The sequence below is a fragment of the Hyla sarda genome, chromosome 1 (genome assembly GCF_029499605.1).
Source record: "Hyla sarda isolate aHylSar1 chromosome 1, aHylSar1.hap1, whole genome shotgun sequence".
In the NCBI taxonomy this organism is placed as follows: domain Eukaryota; kingdom Metazoa; phylum Chordata; class Amphibia; order Anura; family Hylidae; genus Hyla; species Hyla sarda.
In genome coordinates, this window is record NC_079189.1 from 134,238,556 (window position 1) to 134,257,321 (window position 18,766).

The following is an 18,766-nucleotide window of genomic DNA, read 5'->3' on the forward strand; positions in this document are numbered from 1 at the left end:
CACTTGACCTAGTTCCCATTGTTCAGGCACTTTCTTAAGTATCAATTGACCCAGATATGTCTTTCTCGATTAAAGAATAACCACAACACTAAATTTCAGTCCGAGACTGGAACCCACACCAGGGTCTCCCATCCACACTACCAGAACCTTGCTTTTTAACTTTCTGCCCCGTTTGCTGCAAGATCTCCATAGACCACAATGAGCCTATTGGGTTATATGGGCAAAAAAAATCACAATGTTATAAATACAGCCATACATGAACAGGACCTGTACAACAGACCCTGGAGACTGACGTCATACACAGCATCCAATGGCCTGCAGTCCCACCAAAATTCAAATGTATATTTATATGATGCTTTACTTACACACTATAACCTGGACCTGAGGAGGGAGCCCCTCCGAAACGCGTAGTCCACACCTGTTACTTTTTATGACTATTAATAAAACATACTACTACTTTACACCCGACTCCTGTGTCACCACGCCAGTGTAGCGCTACAGTGCCGCAGTCGGATTTTCACTGAAAGAAAAGGAAACTCCTGGCGGGATGTCCACCTCCCGCATCTGTACTCCTGCTCAAAAGGTAGGACCAGGTTAAAGGGATTGTCCAGCAGAGCTAATTTCCTCCAAAAACACCACCACACTTGTCCTTAAAGGGACAGGGGATAAGATATTAGATCAAGGGGGTACCGCTGCTGGGGACCCCTGCGATCTCAGCTACAGCACCTGTCATTCGGTGCACAAAGTGAACTCTGCTCCGTGCCCGATGATGTCAGTCGCCACACCCCCTCCATTTGCGTCTTTGGAAGGAAGCGTGACAACTATGTACTAGCCGTCACGACCCTTCCCATAGACATAAATGGAGGGGGCGTGGAGTGACGTCACGTACGCGGAAGCTGCAAGGAGATCGCGGGGTCCTCAGCGGCAGGAGTACCCCTCTAAGTTGGTGGTGGTATTGCAGTTCAATTTCATTGAAGTGAATGGAGCCAAGTTGTAATTCCACAGACCATCTGTAATACCACAGGACCGATGTGGTGCTGTTTTTAGAAGAAATTAGCTCTGTTTTTCTATGGATAACCCCTTTAACCCCTTCATGACCCAGGGTTTTTCCATTTTTGCACTTTAGTTTTTTCCTCCTTACCTTTAAAAAAACATAACTCTTTCAATTTTGCACCTAAAAATCCATATGATGGCTTATTTTGTGCGCCACCAATTCTACTTTGTAATGACATCAGTCATTTTACCCAAAAATCTACAGAGAAACAGAAAAAAAAATTCATTGTGCGACAAAATTGAAGAAAAAACACAATTTTGTAACTTTTGGGGGCATCCATTTCTACGCAGTACATTTTTCGGTAATAATGACACTTTTTCTTTATTCTGTAGGTCCATAGGGTTAAAATGATACCCTACTTATATAGGTTTGTTTTTACTGTACTTCTGGAAAAAATCATAACTACACGCAGGAAAATTTATATGTTTAAAATTGTAATCTTCTGACCCCTATAACTTTTTTATTTTTCTGCGTATGGGACAGTATGAGGGCTAATTTTTTGCGTTGTGATCTGAATTTTTTAGCGCTACCATTTTTGTAATGATCGGACTTTTTGATCGCTTTTTATTCATTTTTTCATGATATAAAAAGTGACCAAAAATACGCTTTTTTGGACTTTGGAATTTTTTTGTGCGTACGCCATTGACCATACGGTTTAATTAATTATATATTTTTATATTTCGGACATTTCCGCACGCGAAGATACCACATGTTTATTTTTTATTTTTATTTAAACAGCTTTTTTTTTTTAAATAGGAAAAGGGGGGTGATTCAAACTTTTATTAGGGAAGGGGTTAAATGATCTTTATTCACTTTTTTTTTCACTTTTTTTTTTGCAATGTTGTAGCTCCCATAGGGACCTATAACACTGCACACAAAGATCTTTTACATTGATCACTAGTTTCTCATAGGAAACCAGTGATCAATGATTCTGCCGCTTGACTGCTCATGCCTGGATCTCAGGCACTGAGCAGTCATTCGGCGATCGGACAGCAGGTAGGGATCCTCCGGCTGTCATGTAAGCTGTTCGGGATGCCGCGATTTTGCCGCGGCGATCCCGAGCAGCTCCCTGAGCTAACCGGCATTAGTTCACTTTCACTTTAGATGCGGCATTCAACTTTGAACGCAGCGTCTAAAGGGTTAATAGCACGCGGCACCGCGATCACTGCCGCGCGCTATTAGCCACGGGTCCTGGCTGTTGCTAGGTGCCGGGCCCGACCGCTATGACGAGGGGCCACGCCGTGGCCCCACGTTATAGAATGGGAGCAGACCCATGACATACATGTATGCCATGGGTCGGGAAGGGGTTAAGGGTATGTCTAGGACAATGCTTTCAGCAGGAGCAGGTGTTGCCCCAAGCTATTCTGGTTCTCTAACTACTTGTCACATGAGGAGAGAGGAGTGTGCTTTTCCCTTCTCCACACTATGCATCTAACTTCCTGTTGCTCTCATTAGAGAGGCTGGCTTAAAGTAGGATCCTGTCTTCTCTCTAAAAAGGTTCCTAGCCAAGTTTATGTGTAGGTGCATGCTAATTTGCACAGTATAAACCTTGATGCAAAAACAGCAAAATCATATATACAACAGGTGAACAACATTTAACCACAGGCTCCTTGGGGATCCCAGTATGATACTGTATCCTCCTCTGTCAATGCTGCAGGGGTGGTTGACACGCGTTCTCTGGCGAGAGAGTTGGAGGCCCCATACTGGAGAATGCGAGGGGGTCCCAGCGGTCGGACCTCTCGCGATCTGAAACTTATCCCCTATCCTTAGGATAGGGGATAAGTTTAACAATACTGGACTACTCCACTCAACTGATCGGGACCCACGATTTTGATGCAGATATCCTGATCAGCTCCGCTGAGCTACTGGCATCTAAGGATCCCACATTTAGAAGCCGCAATCAACTTTTATCGTGGAGTCTTAAGGGTTAATGCCGGGCATCAGCAATGTCTGGCATTAACGTGGGTCCTGGCTGCTGATACCAACCGGGACCCATCTGGTATGAAGTGTGCTCAGCTCATGAGCACGCTTCAAACCGCGGTAACAGAACCAGGGCATACAGGTGCGCCCTTGGTCCTTAAGTACCTGAACACACTTCGTCCTTAACCCCTTCACGACGAGCGACGTACATGTACGGCGCCGCGAAGTGTCACTTGGCGCGCGGCGACGTACATGTACGTCGCGGGGTTCCGGGAGCGCCGCGTCACCGGTAGCGGTGATCGGACCGGGATGACTGCTGTTATCTAACAGCAGGCATCCCGGCCCATCGCCGAGGGGGGTTCTGAGACCCCCCATGACCGCGATGCGCGCAAATCGCAGGTCAATTCAGACCTGCGATCTGCGCGATTCCGGGTCATACGGGTCACTGGTGACCCGGTGACCCGGAAAATAAGAGGGATCGTAGGTGTCCGAGACACCCTAGATCCCCCTAAAGGGATAGGAGTTTGGTGGCAGGGGTGCCAACCCTCCTATCCCTGCTATTGGTCGGCCGAGCGAACCGACCGATAGCAGACCGGGGGAGGGGGGGTTAAAGTTCGGTTCCCCCGCTTTGCCCACCTATCGGTGTCCGGGCAGAACGGGGGAACAGTCCAGGGAGGGTCGGCGCCGAAGGTCCCTACCTGGATCCCGGATCGCGATCCTCCATGCGGGGATCCCCCACGTGCGGCGGCGGCGGCTTCCGGGTCCTGCTACGTGAGTTGTTGCCTAGCAACATCCGGAGGGCCACAGTTTACAGTGGTCTCTAAACCGTGGCCCCCCAGATGTTGCAAAACTACAACTCCCAGCATGCCCAGACAGCTGTTTGCTGTGTGGGCATGCTGGGACTTGTAGTTTTGCAATATTTAGAGGGGTTCAGGTTGTAGATCACTAAGTGGTCTCAAACTGTAGCCCTCCAGATGTTGCAAAACTACAACTCTCAGCATGCCCAGACAGCAGTTTGCTGTCTGGGCATGCTGAGAGTTGTAGTTTTGCAACATCTGGAGGGCCACAGTTTTGAGACCACTGGACAGTGATTTACAACTTGAACCCCTCTAAATCTTGCAAAACTACAACTCCCAGCATTCAGGAACAGCATAAGGCTGTCTTGGCATGCTGGGAGTTGTACTTGCGTGCCTCCAGCCATTGCATAACTACATCTCCCAGCATGCCCTTCCGCAATCAGTACATGCTGGGAGTTGCAGTTTTGCAACAGCTGGAGGCACACTGGTTGGAAAATACTGAGTTAGGTCATAGAACCTAACTCAAGGTTTTCCAGCCAGTGTGCCTCCAGCTGTTGCAAAACTACAACTCCCAGCATGCATGGTCTGTCAGTGCATGCTGGGAGTTGTAGTTTTGACCCCCCTCCCGTGTGAATGTACAGGCTACATTCACACTGGCGGCAGATTACAGTGAGTTCCCCGCTGCAAATTTGAGATGCAGCAAATTTTCCGCCGCAGCTCAAACTTCTAGCGGGAGACTCAGTGTAATCTGCCGCCAGTGTGAATGTAACCTAAAAACACTACACTAACATAAAATAAAGAGTAAAACGCTACATATACACACGTACACTGCCCTCCCACCCCCCTTCTCCAATAAAAATTAAAAACAAAAATTAAAAACAAAAAATTGTACGGCAGTGTTTCTAAGATGGAGCCTCCAGCTGTTGCAAAAAAAAAAACTCCCAGCATTTCTGGACAGCAATTGACTGTCCAGGCATGCTGGGAGTTTAGCAACAGCTGGAGGAGCCCTGTTTGGGAATCACTGGCGTAGAATACCCTTATGTCCACCCCTATGCAAGTCCCTAATTCAGGCCTCAAATGCACATGGCGCTCTCACTTCGGAGCCCTGTCGTATTTCAAGGCAACAGTATAGGGTCACATATGGGGTATCGCCGTACTCGGGAGAAATTGCCTAACAAATTTTGGGGGGCTTTTTCTCCTTTTACCCCTTATGAAAAGGAACAGTTGGGGTCTACACCAGCATGTTAGTGTAAAAAAATAAAATTTTTTACACTAACATGCTGGTGTTGCCCTATACTTTTCATTTTCACAAGAGGTAAAAGGGAAAAACGCCCCCCAAAATTTGTAACACAATTTCTCCCGAGTACGGAGATACCCCATATGTGGGCGCAAAGTGCTCTGGGGGCGCACAACAAGGCCCAGAAGGGAGAGTGCGCCATGTACATTTGAGGTGATTTGCACAGAGGTGTCTGATTGTTACAGCGGTTCTGACAAACGCAAAAAAAAAAAAACACACCCACATGTGACCCCATTTTGGAAACTACACCCCTCACGGAATGTAATGAGTGCAGTGAGAATTTACACCCCACAGGTGTCTGACGGATCTTTGGAACAGTGGTCCGTGAAAATGAAAAATTTTGCACAGCCCACTGTTCCAAAGATCTGTCAGACACCAGTGGGGGGTAAATGCTCACTGTACCCCTCATTACATTCTGTGAGGGGTCTAGTTTCCAAAATGGTATGCCATGTGGGGGTTATTTTGCTGTTCTGGCACCATAGGGGCTTCCTAAATGCGACATGCCCCCCGAGCAAAATTTGCTCTCAAAAAGCCAAATATGACGCCTTCCCTTCTGAGCATTGTAGTTCGCCCGTAGTGCACTTCAGGTCCACTTATGGGGTGCCTCCATACTCAGAAGAGATGGGGTTACAAATTTTGGGGGGGTCTTTTCTGCTATTAACCCTTGCAAAAATGTGAAATTTGGGGGGAAACCCACATTTTATTGAAATTTTTTTTACATATGCAAAAGTCGTGAAACACCTGTGGGGTATTAAGGCTCACTTTATCCCTTGTTACGTTCCTCAAGGGGTCTAGTTTCCAAAATGGTATGCCATGTGTTTTTTTTTTTTGCTGTTCTGGCACCATAGGGGCTTCCTAAAGGTGACATGCCCCCCAAAAACCATTTCAGAAAAACGTATTCTCTAAAATCCCCTTGTCGCTCCTTCGCTTCTGAGCCCGCCGAACACTTTACATAGACATATGAGGTATGTGCTTACTCGAGAGAAATTGGGCTACAAATATAAGTATACATTTTCTCCTTTTACCCCTTGTAAAAATTCAAAAATTGGGTCTACAAGAACATGCGAGTGTAAAAAATGAAGATTTTGAATTTTCTCCTTCACTTTGCTGCTTTTCCTGTGAAACACCTAAAGGGTTAAAACATTTACTGAATGTCATTTTGAATACTTTGGGGGGTGCAGTTTTTATAATGGGGTCATTTATGGGGTATTTCTAATATGAAGACCCTTCAAATCCACTTCAAACCTGAACTGGTCCCTGAAAAATTGCGAGTTTGAAAATTTTGTGAAAAATTGGAAAATTGCTGCTGAACTTTGAAGCCCTCTGGTGTCTTCCAAAAGTAAAAACTCGTCAATTTTATGATGGAAATATATAGTAGACATATTGTATATGTGAATAAAAAAAAAAATTATTTGGAATATCCATTTTCCTTACAAGCAGAGAGCTTCAAAGTTAGAAAAATGAAATTTTTTTAATTTTTTCATAAAATTTGGGAATTTTTAACCAAGAAAGGATGCAAGTTACCACAAAATTTTACCACTAAGTTAAAGTAGAATATGTCACGAAAAAACAATCTCAGAATCAGATTGATAACAGAAAGCATTCCAGAGTTATTAATGTTTAAAGTGACAGTGGTCAGATTTGCAAAAAAGGGCTTCGTCCTAGAGGTGAAAATGGGCTCCGTCCTTAAGGGGTTAACAGGTTAATAGTTTGGAAAATTACGCAAAAATGGGAAAAGGGGGGTGATTTAAAGTTTTAATATGGAAGTGGTTAATGTATGTGGGTTAAACAGTTATTTTTTTTTAAACACTTTATTAGAGGAGGAATCATTAGATTCCTCATACAGATCAATGCAATGCAATAGAACTGCATTGATCTGTGTGCTCTCAGCTTGATTGAGAGAGCCTGCTCCATAAAGGCTCTATCAATCCCAGAGCCACAGATGGGCAGGAAGGAGAGGATCAACCACGCCCCAACCACCCCCCCCCCCCCGACACGCGCGCTGCAGGGAGGAGGGGAAAGGCTATCCATCCCGCTAGACCACCAGGGCCATTTAAATGTTCCTTTAGACCAGTGGTTCCAACATTTTTTTTGCCCAAGTACTTACCCCTTGGCAGCCCATTTCCAAAAATTTTACAGATAAATGAAAACATGTTTTCAATTAATATAGTTATTATTTCTATATTTATGTGTGTTTCTTTACTAAATATCCTGTGCCTGGGACCCTGATCCTCTCACCACCTATGTACACAGTGGCGCCACCAGCAGAATAGTGAGTACAGCTCTGGAGTGTCCCCCTCACACACTGTCCCCCTTCACTTAGATCCCCCACACACGGCCCCATCACTGACATCCACCCCACACACTGTCCCCGTGACTTACATCCTCCCACACTGTCCCCTTCACTTACATGCCCCCCACAAACTTCCCCACATCACTTACATGGCCCCACAAACTACCCATCGCTGACATACGCCCAACACACTGTTTCCCGTCACTAACTTCCCTCCACACACTGTCCCTGTCACTTACATCCCTCCAGACACTATCCCCATAACTTACACCCCCCAAACACACACACTGTCCCCTTCACTTACATACCCCCACACACACTGTCCCCTTCACTTACATGCCCCAAAAAAATGCCTGTCACATGCCCCCCCAAACTGCCCGTCACTTACATGCCCCCCCACACTGTCCTTGTCATTTCCATGCCCCCCCACACACACATATACTGTCCCTGTCATTTATATACCCCTCAGAGACTGCACGTCACTTACATGCCCCCCACACACTGTCCCTGTCACTGGCATGCACATTACATGTTACAGCCATGTCCTGTATGCAGGGAGGAAACCAGCTATCACAGCGCAGCTCCAGCAGCAAACTAATAGCGATTGCAGAGCTGACACTGTCACGTCACATGAATCGGTATTAATGCGGCCGCCATTACTGATTTTTTTTTACGTTGGGAACCGCTGCTTTAGACACCACAGTCAGCTTTGACAGTGGAGATCTAAAGGGTTAATAGCAGACCGTGGCATGCCGGCTATTAGTGGCTGCCCCCAGCTACAGAAATCATCTGAGGGCCGCCCGCTCCATACCCTCCTAACAGCACCATGACGTGTAAATACGTCATGGATCCTGAGCATTACTGGGCCCTGCTTACGCGAAGCAGGGCTAAGAAACTTAAGAATGAATCTACCCGGCACCCAGAACTGCATGTACCAGGCATCGGCGATAGGATTTCCACCCCCATCTAGGTCACACTGCTATTGCAGTTGTGTTTATGAGAACATCTTCACTGAAAGACACTGTAAATAGTAATGTTATTATTCTATGCAGATAATGTGGTTATGGAGGTGAAGCAATGAAAACTGTAGCACAAAAAAGCCGAATTTACTTTCAGGCTTTCTGCAGTTGAAGACCACTCTAACCCCAACCAATCAAAACATTTGACTTTGTTTATGACAGGTGTGCTTTAAGCATACCTTAGCATGTAATGTTTCTTAGGTTATACTGAGTTTTTAATGTAATGTGAGCATATTAGATGACTTGTATGGTGAGTTAGCTAGCTGCACCTCCTCTGTAAAGCATCATGACATCCTCACTAGCCAAGTTCACATGCTCAAAGTGCAATGCTAAGGGACAGCATACACTCTAAAACCTTCTTTCTGCATTTTAACTTTGTCTCTCTGTTGCTAGAGAACAAATTCCCCGACTAGGCAGTAAACAGCAGAATGCAGTGAAGTTAGACAACTAGTGGGGATCTTTTTGAGGGGTAAAGAGTAAATTTTGGTAATTGAAGTCATTTACCAATATCTTATTTATGAGATTATTTATTCAAGGGAGGAATGTTGCTTGAAACAACAGTGCCCAATAAAATTTCCTTTATCTCACTTTGCAAGCACTCAACACAGTGTTCATTTAAACTTACTTTATCTCACCTAGCCAGCACTGACAAGGGGCTAGAATCCCAAAACAGTTAACTGTAGATAAGTGATTTCTCCTTTTGGATGAGATTCTGGTTTGAATGAAATTCTCCAAAAGGCATCAAATTACAGATTAGACATTCTTATAATATGTCAACAAAAGTTAGATTTTATTTCCATCATTTACACTTTCAAAATAACAGAAAACAAAAAAATGGCGTCTGCAAAAGTTTGGGCACCCTGCAGAATTTATAGCATGCACTGCCCCCTTTGCAAAGCTGAGACCTGCCAGTGTCATGTATTGTTCTCAATCATCATCTGGGAAGACCAGGGGATGTCAATTTCAAAGGTTTTAAATGCCCAGACTCCTCTGACCTTGCCTCAACAATCAGCACCATGGGTTCTTCTAAGCAGTTGTCTAGAAATCTGAAACTGAAAATAGTTGACGCTCACAAAGCTGGAGAAGGCTACAAGATAGCAAAACGTTTTCAGATGTCAATATCCTCTGTTTGGAATGTAAGTAATAAATTGCAGTCATCAGGAACAGTGGAAGTTAAAGCAAGATCTGGAAGACCAAGAAAAATATCAGACAGAACAGCTCGCAGGATTGTGAGAAAAAAAATTCAAAACACGTTTGATTGCAAAATCCCTCCAGAAAGATCTGGCAGACACTGGAGTTGTGGTACACTATTCCACTATAAAGAGATACTTGTACAAATATGGTCTTCATGGAAGAGTCCTCAGAAGAAAACCTCTTCTATGTCCTCACTACAAAAATCAGCGTTTGAACTTTGCAAATGAACATATAGACAAGCCTGATGCATTTTGGAAACAAGTTCTGTTGACCGATGAGGTTAAAATTGAACTTTCTGGCCGGAATGAGCAAAGGTACGTTTGGAGAAGAAGGGGAACAGAATTTAAAGAATACCTGTCACCATCTCCACTGCTTTATATAATGCTGTTGGTATGTTGCCCTCTTTATTAACAGCTCCCCGCAGTTTTACTTTTTTATTTTCGCCCAGTATTTGCTTCATAATTATCTTTCAAAGCCTATTCACTGCCTGTCATTTTTTCTCTGGCTGAAGTGGGAGCTACCCGGTAGGCGTGACGTCAGATGAAGCCTGCCGAGTAACACTTCCGCCCTTACATGGTGTCATTTTATGATAGGGTAACAACCCCCATCCTCCTCTCAGCACACACAAAGGATCCTGTAGGTCCCCCAAGCTGTCTCAGGTACACTCTCAAGACACCTCAAAATGACACTGCGCCCCAATATCCTGTCAGCGGAGGTAACATGTATCTCTCCGCTCCTCAGGGGTCTCCTGTGGCCTGTGTGCTTTCACCGTGGGCCACCTGGACCCTGAGCTGCAGTGATGACTGACTGGCTGAGCAGAGCCCACTGCGTGTCCATCCCCTGCTCTTACTTACTGCTGGCGGCGTGTCCATCTCCTGCCCCTTCTGACTGCTGGCGGCGCGAGCTTACAGATGCCCATCAGCGTGTCCACCCCCGTACTTACCAGTGATCGGCATAGGGGTCCCTGAACTAATCTCCTCTGGTGGGTAAACTCCTCTGGCGGGGGAGCGAGCCGTAAGCCCAGCAGCACACAGCGCTAGCTCCCGCCTGTCTGATTGACAGGCAGGGAGTAGCGCTGTGCTAGTCACGTGTGAGATTTCGAACTCATGCCAGGCCAGCATGAGTCCGAAATCTATAAAACCGGATTATGTAGGGAGACCCCTAGTGGTGGTTTTTTAAACTAAAATTACACATGGAAATTAAAAAAAAATTGTTAATCACAGACATTTAAGAAGTGTTTAGGGATATATTAATGTACAATATATAAAAACTTTTTTTTTTAATACTCTTTAATGAAAAGAACATCTGTCCAACTGTTAATCATGGGGGTGGATCAATTATGCTTTGGGGTTGTATTGCAGCCAGTGGCACAGGGAACATCTCACGAGTAGAAGGAAAAATAGATTCAATAAAATTTCAGCAAATTTTGGATGCTAACTTGATGCCATCTGTGAAAAAGCTGAAGTAAAAGAGAGGATGGCTACTACAAATGGATAATGATCCTAAACACACCTCGAAATCCACGGGGGATTACATCAAGAGGTGTAAACTGAAGGTTTTGCCATGGCCTTCACAATCTCCTGACCTCAACATATTTGAAAATCTATGGATAGACCTTAAAAGAGCAGTGCGTCAATATCCTCCAATACACTACTTCTTTCCACAAATTTCACTCATTGAGGAGCTGGGAGCTAGACCTAGGCATTCATTTCTCAGATGAGGAGTGGTTATCCGCCTTCAAATCATCCCAAAAATATCTTAAATTGCACAGCTCATTTGGAAACGGTCATGAAAACAACACTTAGGTGGTACTATACGCCAGACAGACTAGCCCTTATTTATCCTTCAGTTTCTAATAAATGCTGGAGAGGGTGTGGTTGTCGTGGAACCCTATTCCATATACTGTGGAATTGCCCTTTAATCCAGACCTATTCTGGAGGTTAAATACACCCTCGATGCTTTAATACCCGATCAGGGAGGATGGTCCCCCCAACAGATACTCCTTCTCCTGGACATTGATCAACTTCCACACTCGGTGAAGGGACTGTTCTGCATTATAAGCGCCATAGCGAAAACTTTACAGTTCAAAACTGGAAGTCCACACACGTCCCTGACATATCCGCCCTACTCGCTGCTATCAATCTCACTTGCTCTTATGAAAAAATCATTTGACTTGGCAGCTCTTCATAAGTGGGCTTCTATTCTAAATGGTGTATATGGTTATCATCTAAATTTGCAAAAGTGTTGTGAATCTCTCCCCTCCCTATTGCTTTGTCCTGATGTCCTCTCCCCTTCCTACATCCTCCCCCCCCCCCCCTCCTCCTGCATCCCTTCTCCCCTTTTTCACATCTATTTGCAGATGGTAAATGCCCGCAACCAACACCCTTACCTTTTAAGGTTTCTTTTTCTTTGTATCTGTAGGCAGAGGTAGTGATTTATTATATTCCATTGATGTAATCTTGACGACTCATATGTGTTCTTGTTTGTGGTCTGTTGACCTACTAGTTCTGATATCTGTATTTTGGTTTCCCGGGAATGCCTGATTTTTTTTTTTATTGTAGTGTGAAAATACTTAATAAAAACAAATCTTGAAAAAAATAAATAAATAAATAAAAAAAACAGTACGTGACAGACAGCCCAGAAATCTCAAATAACTGGAAGACTTTTGTAAGGAAGAATGGGCAAAGATACCTCAAACAAGAATTGAAAGGCTGGCTACAAAGCGTTTACAAGCTGTGATAAGGGGGCAGTACAAGATATTAACTCTGCAGGGTGCCCAAACTTTTGCAGATGCCATTTTTTAGTTTTCTGTTATTTTGAAAGTGTAAATGATGGAAATAAAATTAACTTTTGTTGACATATTATAAGAATGTCTAATCTGTAATTTGAAGCCTTTTGGAGATTTTTCCATCTTTCCTTGGCTTCTTTATGCACATTAATACAAATTTTTACCTGGGGTGCCAAAAACTTTTGATCTCCACTGTATTGAGCAACTATCTTCAATAGGTGGCACTAGGGAACGAGCTTTCTTTAGTATGTAGGAGAGCTATGGATATGATATACTGTGCTCAAAACAAGAGTGGGACATAGTATGAGAAGAGTGGTGAAGGTAAACCTTGCCACTGACATGACATTTTGTTATAGTCTTGATTTTTGCTAGAACTAAGGTAAAGCAGCACTCCAGGGAAGATTTGCAGTTAATAATAAAGAATAGCATACATGTTCGTGTGCATGGCTTGTATTTAACTAGAGTTGATTTCCCATAATGCCTCAGGCTTTGCGGAGACATAGGGGAACAGTGTCATCACTGCGCATGCTTCTAAATGCTTTAAATTAGTCTATGTATTCCACAGTTATGTGATAGTCTCACATTTGTAAGTCTGGTATGATGTCAGACAACATTACAGAAAAACTAACAGTCCAGAATTTCATTAAAGGGGTTTTCCAGTGAAATGTCAAAGCCCCTCCCCACAATAAAACAAAAGTCTGCACATCCCCTGGCTCTGTAACTGTCGATCTTCAGGTCTGTGCTCCTGTGCTGTTGGCCCTCTGTCTGATTAGGTCATGGACACCATTTGAAGCTGGTAGAATAGAAGCACAGTGCGGAACGGAAGATCTGACAGCAGCAGTGTTGTGGGCAGTGAGGGAAGAAAGTATGCAATATTTTCTTTTACTTTAATGCAGGGGAGATATATACTAAACTCTTTATATCATACCACATCAACTGGCAGTGTGTGCATTATGTAGTAAACCATTAGAGGAATCAGTCACCAAAAACTGTTATAATATTTATTTATTCTCCAGCTTCATACAAACTGGATGTAGAAGCATAAACATAGTACATTTCTACCATTTTCAACAAAAATATAACCAATATGTACAATTATTGTATTAAAAATACAAAAAGGATACAGACTCTACCAATGTCTTTCTAAAAGACATACAGGTACAAGTAGTATCAAAAGCATGATGAAATCACCAGTTAGTTGTACATTCTGCACTTGACATCACAGAGCGAACTGAGGTTAGCAGTCCTATAATCTACCATTATATGATGCTTAGAACTTTTGTGCAATGTGAGATAGATCTGGCCTTCTGTCTGCCTCTATGCAGCAGGTCCATCACCTACATAAAAAAGCTGGCAAATAAATGCATATTACATGTAAAATTACATAGGCATAACTGACAATGTGATATAGAGGGAAGGTAGACAAAAGCCATGATAACAGGATAAAGAATCATTAAATAAAGCACTGCTGTCATTTTAAACAGTGAAAAAACACTGTAATTTCTTTCCTTGTTTTCTTTAAAGTTGTATACATATATATATATATGTTTAACCACTGATCAATATGATCAGTTTAGATTAAATGGAAAAATCATCATCATAATAATCCAAGATCATAAATTCCTCACACAGGAGCATTACTCGGATTGGCAGCCTTCAGGTATCCGGAGTCTGTGCAAAGGTAGAAGATAGTCATGAAAGTGTAAAATAGCAGCTGTGAGCAGATGAATGCTACACATTAGCCTTCTTGACAAGTGCATTATCCCGCAATGGCATCTCACAATGTCCGCATGTCATATACATGAATGTGCTGCATTGTTGGGGATAGCCTAGATAATGACAATGATTGTTGAATAGATTGATGTTTGTCTTTTTAAGATGAAGAATGAAAAAAAAGCTACCGATTTGCTCAGTGTTAACAACTAGTAGCATTAGTTGACTGTCCCAAGCTGCCATTGCTTTAATATAATCCAGTTCTTTTTTTTCCCAATTAAAAATCTCTATATAAACATAAAAAAATAAGTCATAACTTAGGTGTGAAATAATACTGTAAATATCCTGATGTAACAAACTCAAAGCGTGCACCTTTGACAAAGGATTGTTCACGCCGGGGTCGTATTGTAACAGTATTGTAAACAGAAAATAAACAACTAAAAAAAAAACTGGGAACAGAGACTATTGAAATGCAATCTCAGCTGAAGTTAAAAATGGCTGATATAAGCACATGACTAGCTTGCCATACAAACTGTAGACAAAGCTAGGTATATGACTAAAAGATAAAACACAGGTTAAAAAAAAAAAAAAAAAAAAAAAAAAAAAAAAAGACACCATCCAGGCATGAAGTGCAATAGAAGTCATTGCTGATGTGGTGACTGACACGTTTGGAATGATACTGTGCAAGATTCAGCCAGCTAACATCAGATTACAGCTTCCTGCACAGTCTCTCTATAGAACACAGATCAGTGAGGATGAAAAGTGCCACGGTGATGTCTTCACAGTATTTCACATGCCAGGGAGTAGAACAGAAGGATATTAGATGCCCAGTGCTGCTTATAAGGCAGATGAGGAGGAGGAAACGGGTCCACTGACTCCAGTCACATAGGGCATCCTCTTGTGCTCTCCATTTTAGGTGATGCATCCTAGAACAGGACAAGGTCTTAACCTCATACAGCTGACACTTGTTCATCATCTGCAAGAGGAAAAGAAAAAGAATTAGATTTATATCAAGCTATAGGTATGATATCAGCATTCATACAAACAAAAACTTCTTACGCGATACATAGTAAAATTCAATGATACCCATATAGGCTGTTATATATCATAATCTTAAAACACCATGTACATCTGTTTTAACAATATTTCTTTATGCCATGTAAAAAAATAGAACATAGATCAGGTTTAGAGATGAGCGAACTTACAGTAAATTCGATTCGGCACGAACTTCTCAGCTCGGCAGTTGATGACTTTTCCTGCATAAATTAGTTCAGCTTTCAGGTGCTCCAATGGGCTGGAAAAGGTGGATACATTCCTAGGAGACTCTTTCCTAGGACTGTATCCACCTTTTCCAGCCCACCGGAGCACCTGAAAGCTGAACACATTTATGCAGGAAAAGTCATCAACTGCTGAGCCGAGAAGTTCGCGACGAATCGAATTTACTGTAAGTTCGCTCATCTCTAATCAGGTTCAAAGAGGTATAGTAGGGCTGGAATTTCCTACCTAAAGAACACATATATACATCTTCCCTTTTTTTTTAAGTGGACCTGTTAGCAGGAAAACAAAGGAGTAAATGGAGTAAATTTAGGTATGCCTTTTCATTTTATAAGTCCTCTCTAACAGAGAGATATAAGCCTTTTTTTGTTAATATGCAAATTAGGCTCAAATGCCCAGGGGCTTTCCCTAGCAAAGCAAGATCCCAGGTAAATTCAGCCCATGTCCTCTTTATATCCACTCCATGGCCAACTAGCATCTGCCTACCCCATTGGAGTATCAGCTGATACAGGGCCCATGGGCTGGACCTACCTAAGCTCCAACATTGCAGGAAAATGCCCCCTGGGCCCTTGTGCCTCACATAAAGGGCTACTGAAATAAAATAGGTATCCGAAATCATGACAACTAGCCTTATCTAGTTTACACCCGTTTTCACATTAAAGAAACTCCAAAAACAAACTTGTGTACTGTGTTATACCTGGTGCAGAGCCTGAAAGGGGGTGTAGTGCATTAAGATATTAAAACAAGGCTTCACGTGGCACTTAAACTGCACCAGACACACCAGCAGATGTGTTAGCTGTGTGGACCAGCAATGGCAATCTCATAGGAACTTATAGATAAAATGACTTCTGGTCTACATGGCGGAGGCTGTAGGATATGAAGAGGATCATTGGGTATCAGAAAGTCTCAGAGGAGGGTGGAAAAGAGGCTAAGAAGATCTAAATATAGGGCTCGGTAAGCAGCAGATTGCCTCTAATTTTCAGAGTTTTTTTTATTTTAAACTAAAGTAGTGATCTGATTGGTTGCTTTGGGCAACTGGTTAACTTTTTCCTCTGCACAAGTTTTGATAAATCTCTCCCAATATATTTTTTTCCTACCACAATTAGTTACTGGGTTCTTAGACACTTACCATCGTCTTTTGCAGCTACCCCTTGATTCTGATACATAGAAAGCCGTGGGTCTGACTCAATTGGTTTATGCCATTGTGGCTTGTTAACCGGCTTGCTACAAGGCTGACTATGCAAGGGTGGAGATGTAGCTGGGGCTCCTTCACTGTCACTTCTTCGGGCCATCATCCTGGAGCGTTGTAGAGCCACGTTATAGTCTGGAGGCTTCCTAGATAACTGTGGATGTCCATCAGTAAACTCCGCAATAGGAATTCCTACATATCCTGGCGGTGTTGGTGGTGGTTCTCTGTATCGCCCTTCCTTCCGTGCTGTGGTAACACAATACACTACCATAAGAGACAATTATTGTCACAACGGAAACAAAAAGTAAATAAAACAAAAGTAAATGCAAACTGTAAAGTTTCCTGACTAAAGACATCTAGTAATGCTTTTGTGTAATCACTATTTTCTGCAGTGTCATCTGCTTTTTATCTCGGCTCTATAAGGGCCAAAGCTATAGGTAGCAACTCTGTATCCTAAGAAAGGATAAGATGGATTGATTTGTAAATTTAGGAAGAAACAATCTCTTCTTGAATCAGATGCATTTGGGACTGTCAAATTTGTGCCATATTCCGGTTTCCTTTCTAATAAATTTCAGTGAACTCTGAACACCATGCCTAATCCATGTAACACTTTTCTGGTCACTTTTAAACATTTGCAGGTAATGAGAAATGCCAAACTTTTTCAACATTTGGAACATTTGCTATCTTGTGACTTTTTAATGTGAATATAAAAATTTTTACGTGGGTCAATGTGGAGTACTGTTCACTGTGAACACTGGAAAAACCTCTCCGCTTTAATAGTTGTGTGGTAAGATTAAGATAACTAACTGTTCCTAATCTCGCTTTGTGCCCCTTATCTACAGCACAGTTATCTGACATAGAAGTCAGCATAACAAATGGTCACACAATCAATTATCACAACATTCACTGCAGATAAGAGAAGTAATATAGCATGTTCTTACCAATAAGACCTTTTGATGAAGAGGCGGTTACTGCTATATGCGTAGGCATAGAAAGAGTCTTTCCGTCTTCTGACACCTGGGATGTTATGCTACTAGTCTCTGCTTCAAGAGCAACATCTTTTCCACCTCTTCTTTTAATGGTGCCAGTGTCACCCTCAGAGTCCTCACCCCAGTAGCCAGTTGATGATGCCCAGCTTGCTCTGGACTGTGCTTGGTCTAAAGCCTCTCTTCCCTGATTGTGTCTTCCATACTTTGTGCTATGGTCAGGAAAAATGACCTGTTCTAGATGAGTCCCTGGTGCCCAAAAACCTGCTCCATCTGATGTGCCATCATAATGAACATGACCAATTGGTAGAGTATCCCAGCTCCTCTGGTGTGGTATAGTCTGTATATTGTCATGAGATCCACTCGAGCAAGAGGTCCAGCTACCACGTCCACTGTCTGCAGCATCCAGTGATGTCCTATCACCTTGGTCCTGGGAGAGCTCCTCCATGCTGGGAGAGGAGAGAACCGTTGCAGCAGCATATAAGCCTCTATTCTCAGCCAAATGTGCGTAAGGACTAGAAAGAAAAAAATATACATGTCAGTGATACTGCCTTCTTGCGTACTAACACATTCAGCCTATTGTTCTTATTTTACAATTATTCTTCACTAAAAAGCATTAGTGTGAATTAAAATGTATTATGTAAAGACCATTCATTTCTAAATGAACATGTTTCTGTGTGGGATAGTCTCTATTTACACAGGGAGACTGCTGCCTGTTAAGCGTTCCAAACTAGCAGATCGGCTGATGCTTGTTTAGAGAATCCTCTACACGGCTCAATGATTGTGAGTAAAGTTCCAAACGATGGTTTGTTGGTCCCTTCACTTACATTATTGTCGGCGGCACTTCCTTTGTTTACACACTTTTGACCAACAATGATTTTTGGTGCCAACCCAATCCAGTAAACATTCCAGTGTTTGCTAACATGGCGGCTGATCAGTGGATCTTTCACATGTGTGGCTCTAAAGGAGTTACCCTCCTTCCACAACATAAGGGATCACTAGCTGATTGTTTGGTATCCAACTGCTGAGACCCCTGCCGATAAGAACAAAGGTCAGTTTCCCCCCGAGCGAACACAACGTTAGAGCGCATACGGCAGAACCCTCTTTCAGAACATAGCCCTTGGAAATTTTAAATCCTTTTTTATTTTTTATTTGCATATTACATATCAAGTCCATAGTGGAAAATATGCGTGAAGTTGAGCAGGTTTTGGTATGGGTATAAAGCTTTTTTTTTTTTTTTT

The 18,766-nt window shown here is 42.8% G+C and overlaps 1 protein-coding gene across 13 annotated transcripts in view; it reads right to left on the reverse strand.

The window, feature by feature from the left end:
* Nucleotides 1-13,349: 13,349 nt before the first annotated feature.
* The window catches only part of RAPGEF2 (Rap guanine nucleotide exchange factor 2), a 294,507-nt gene continuing 289,090 nt past the window's right edge, over nt 13,350-18,766 (reverse strand). For 10 of the 13 annotated variants that reach the window (XM_056561584.1, XM_056561566.1, XM_056561557.1 and 7 more), the window contains 3 exons: nt 17,481-18,040; nt 16,480-16,803; nt 13,350-15,051 (listed from right to left, as the gene is read on the reverse strand). In XM_056561584.1, coding sequence (XP_056417559.1) covers nt 15,026-15,051; nt 16,480-16,803; nt 17,481-18,040 — 910 coding nt within the window. In that variant the 3' untranslated portion in view covers nt 13,350-15,025. The remainder of the gene's footprint in view (nt 15,052-16,479; nt 16,804-17,480; nt 18,041-18,766) is intronic. The other 3 variants (XM_056561576.1, XM_056561551.1, XM_056561642.1) reach the window with 1 other exon arrangement.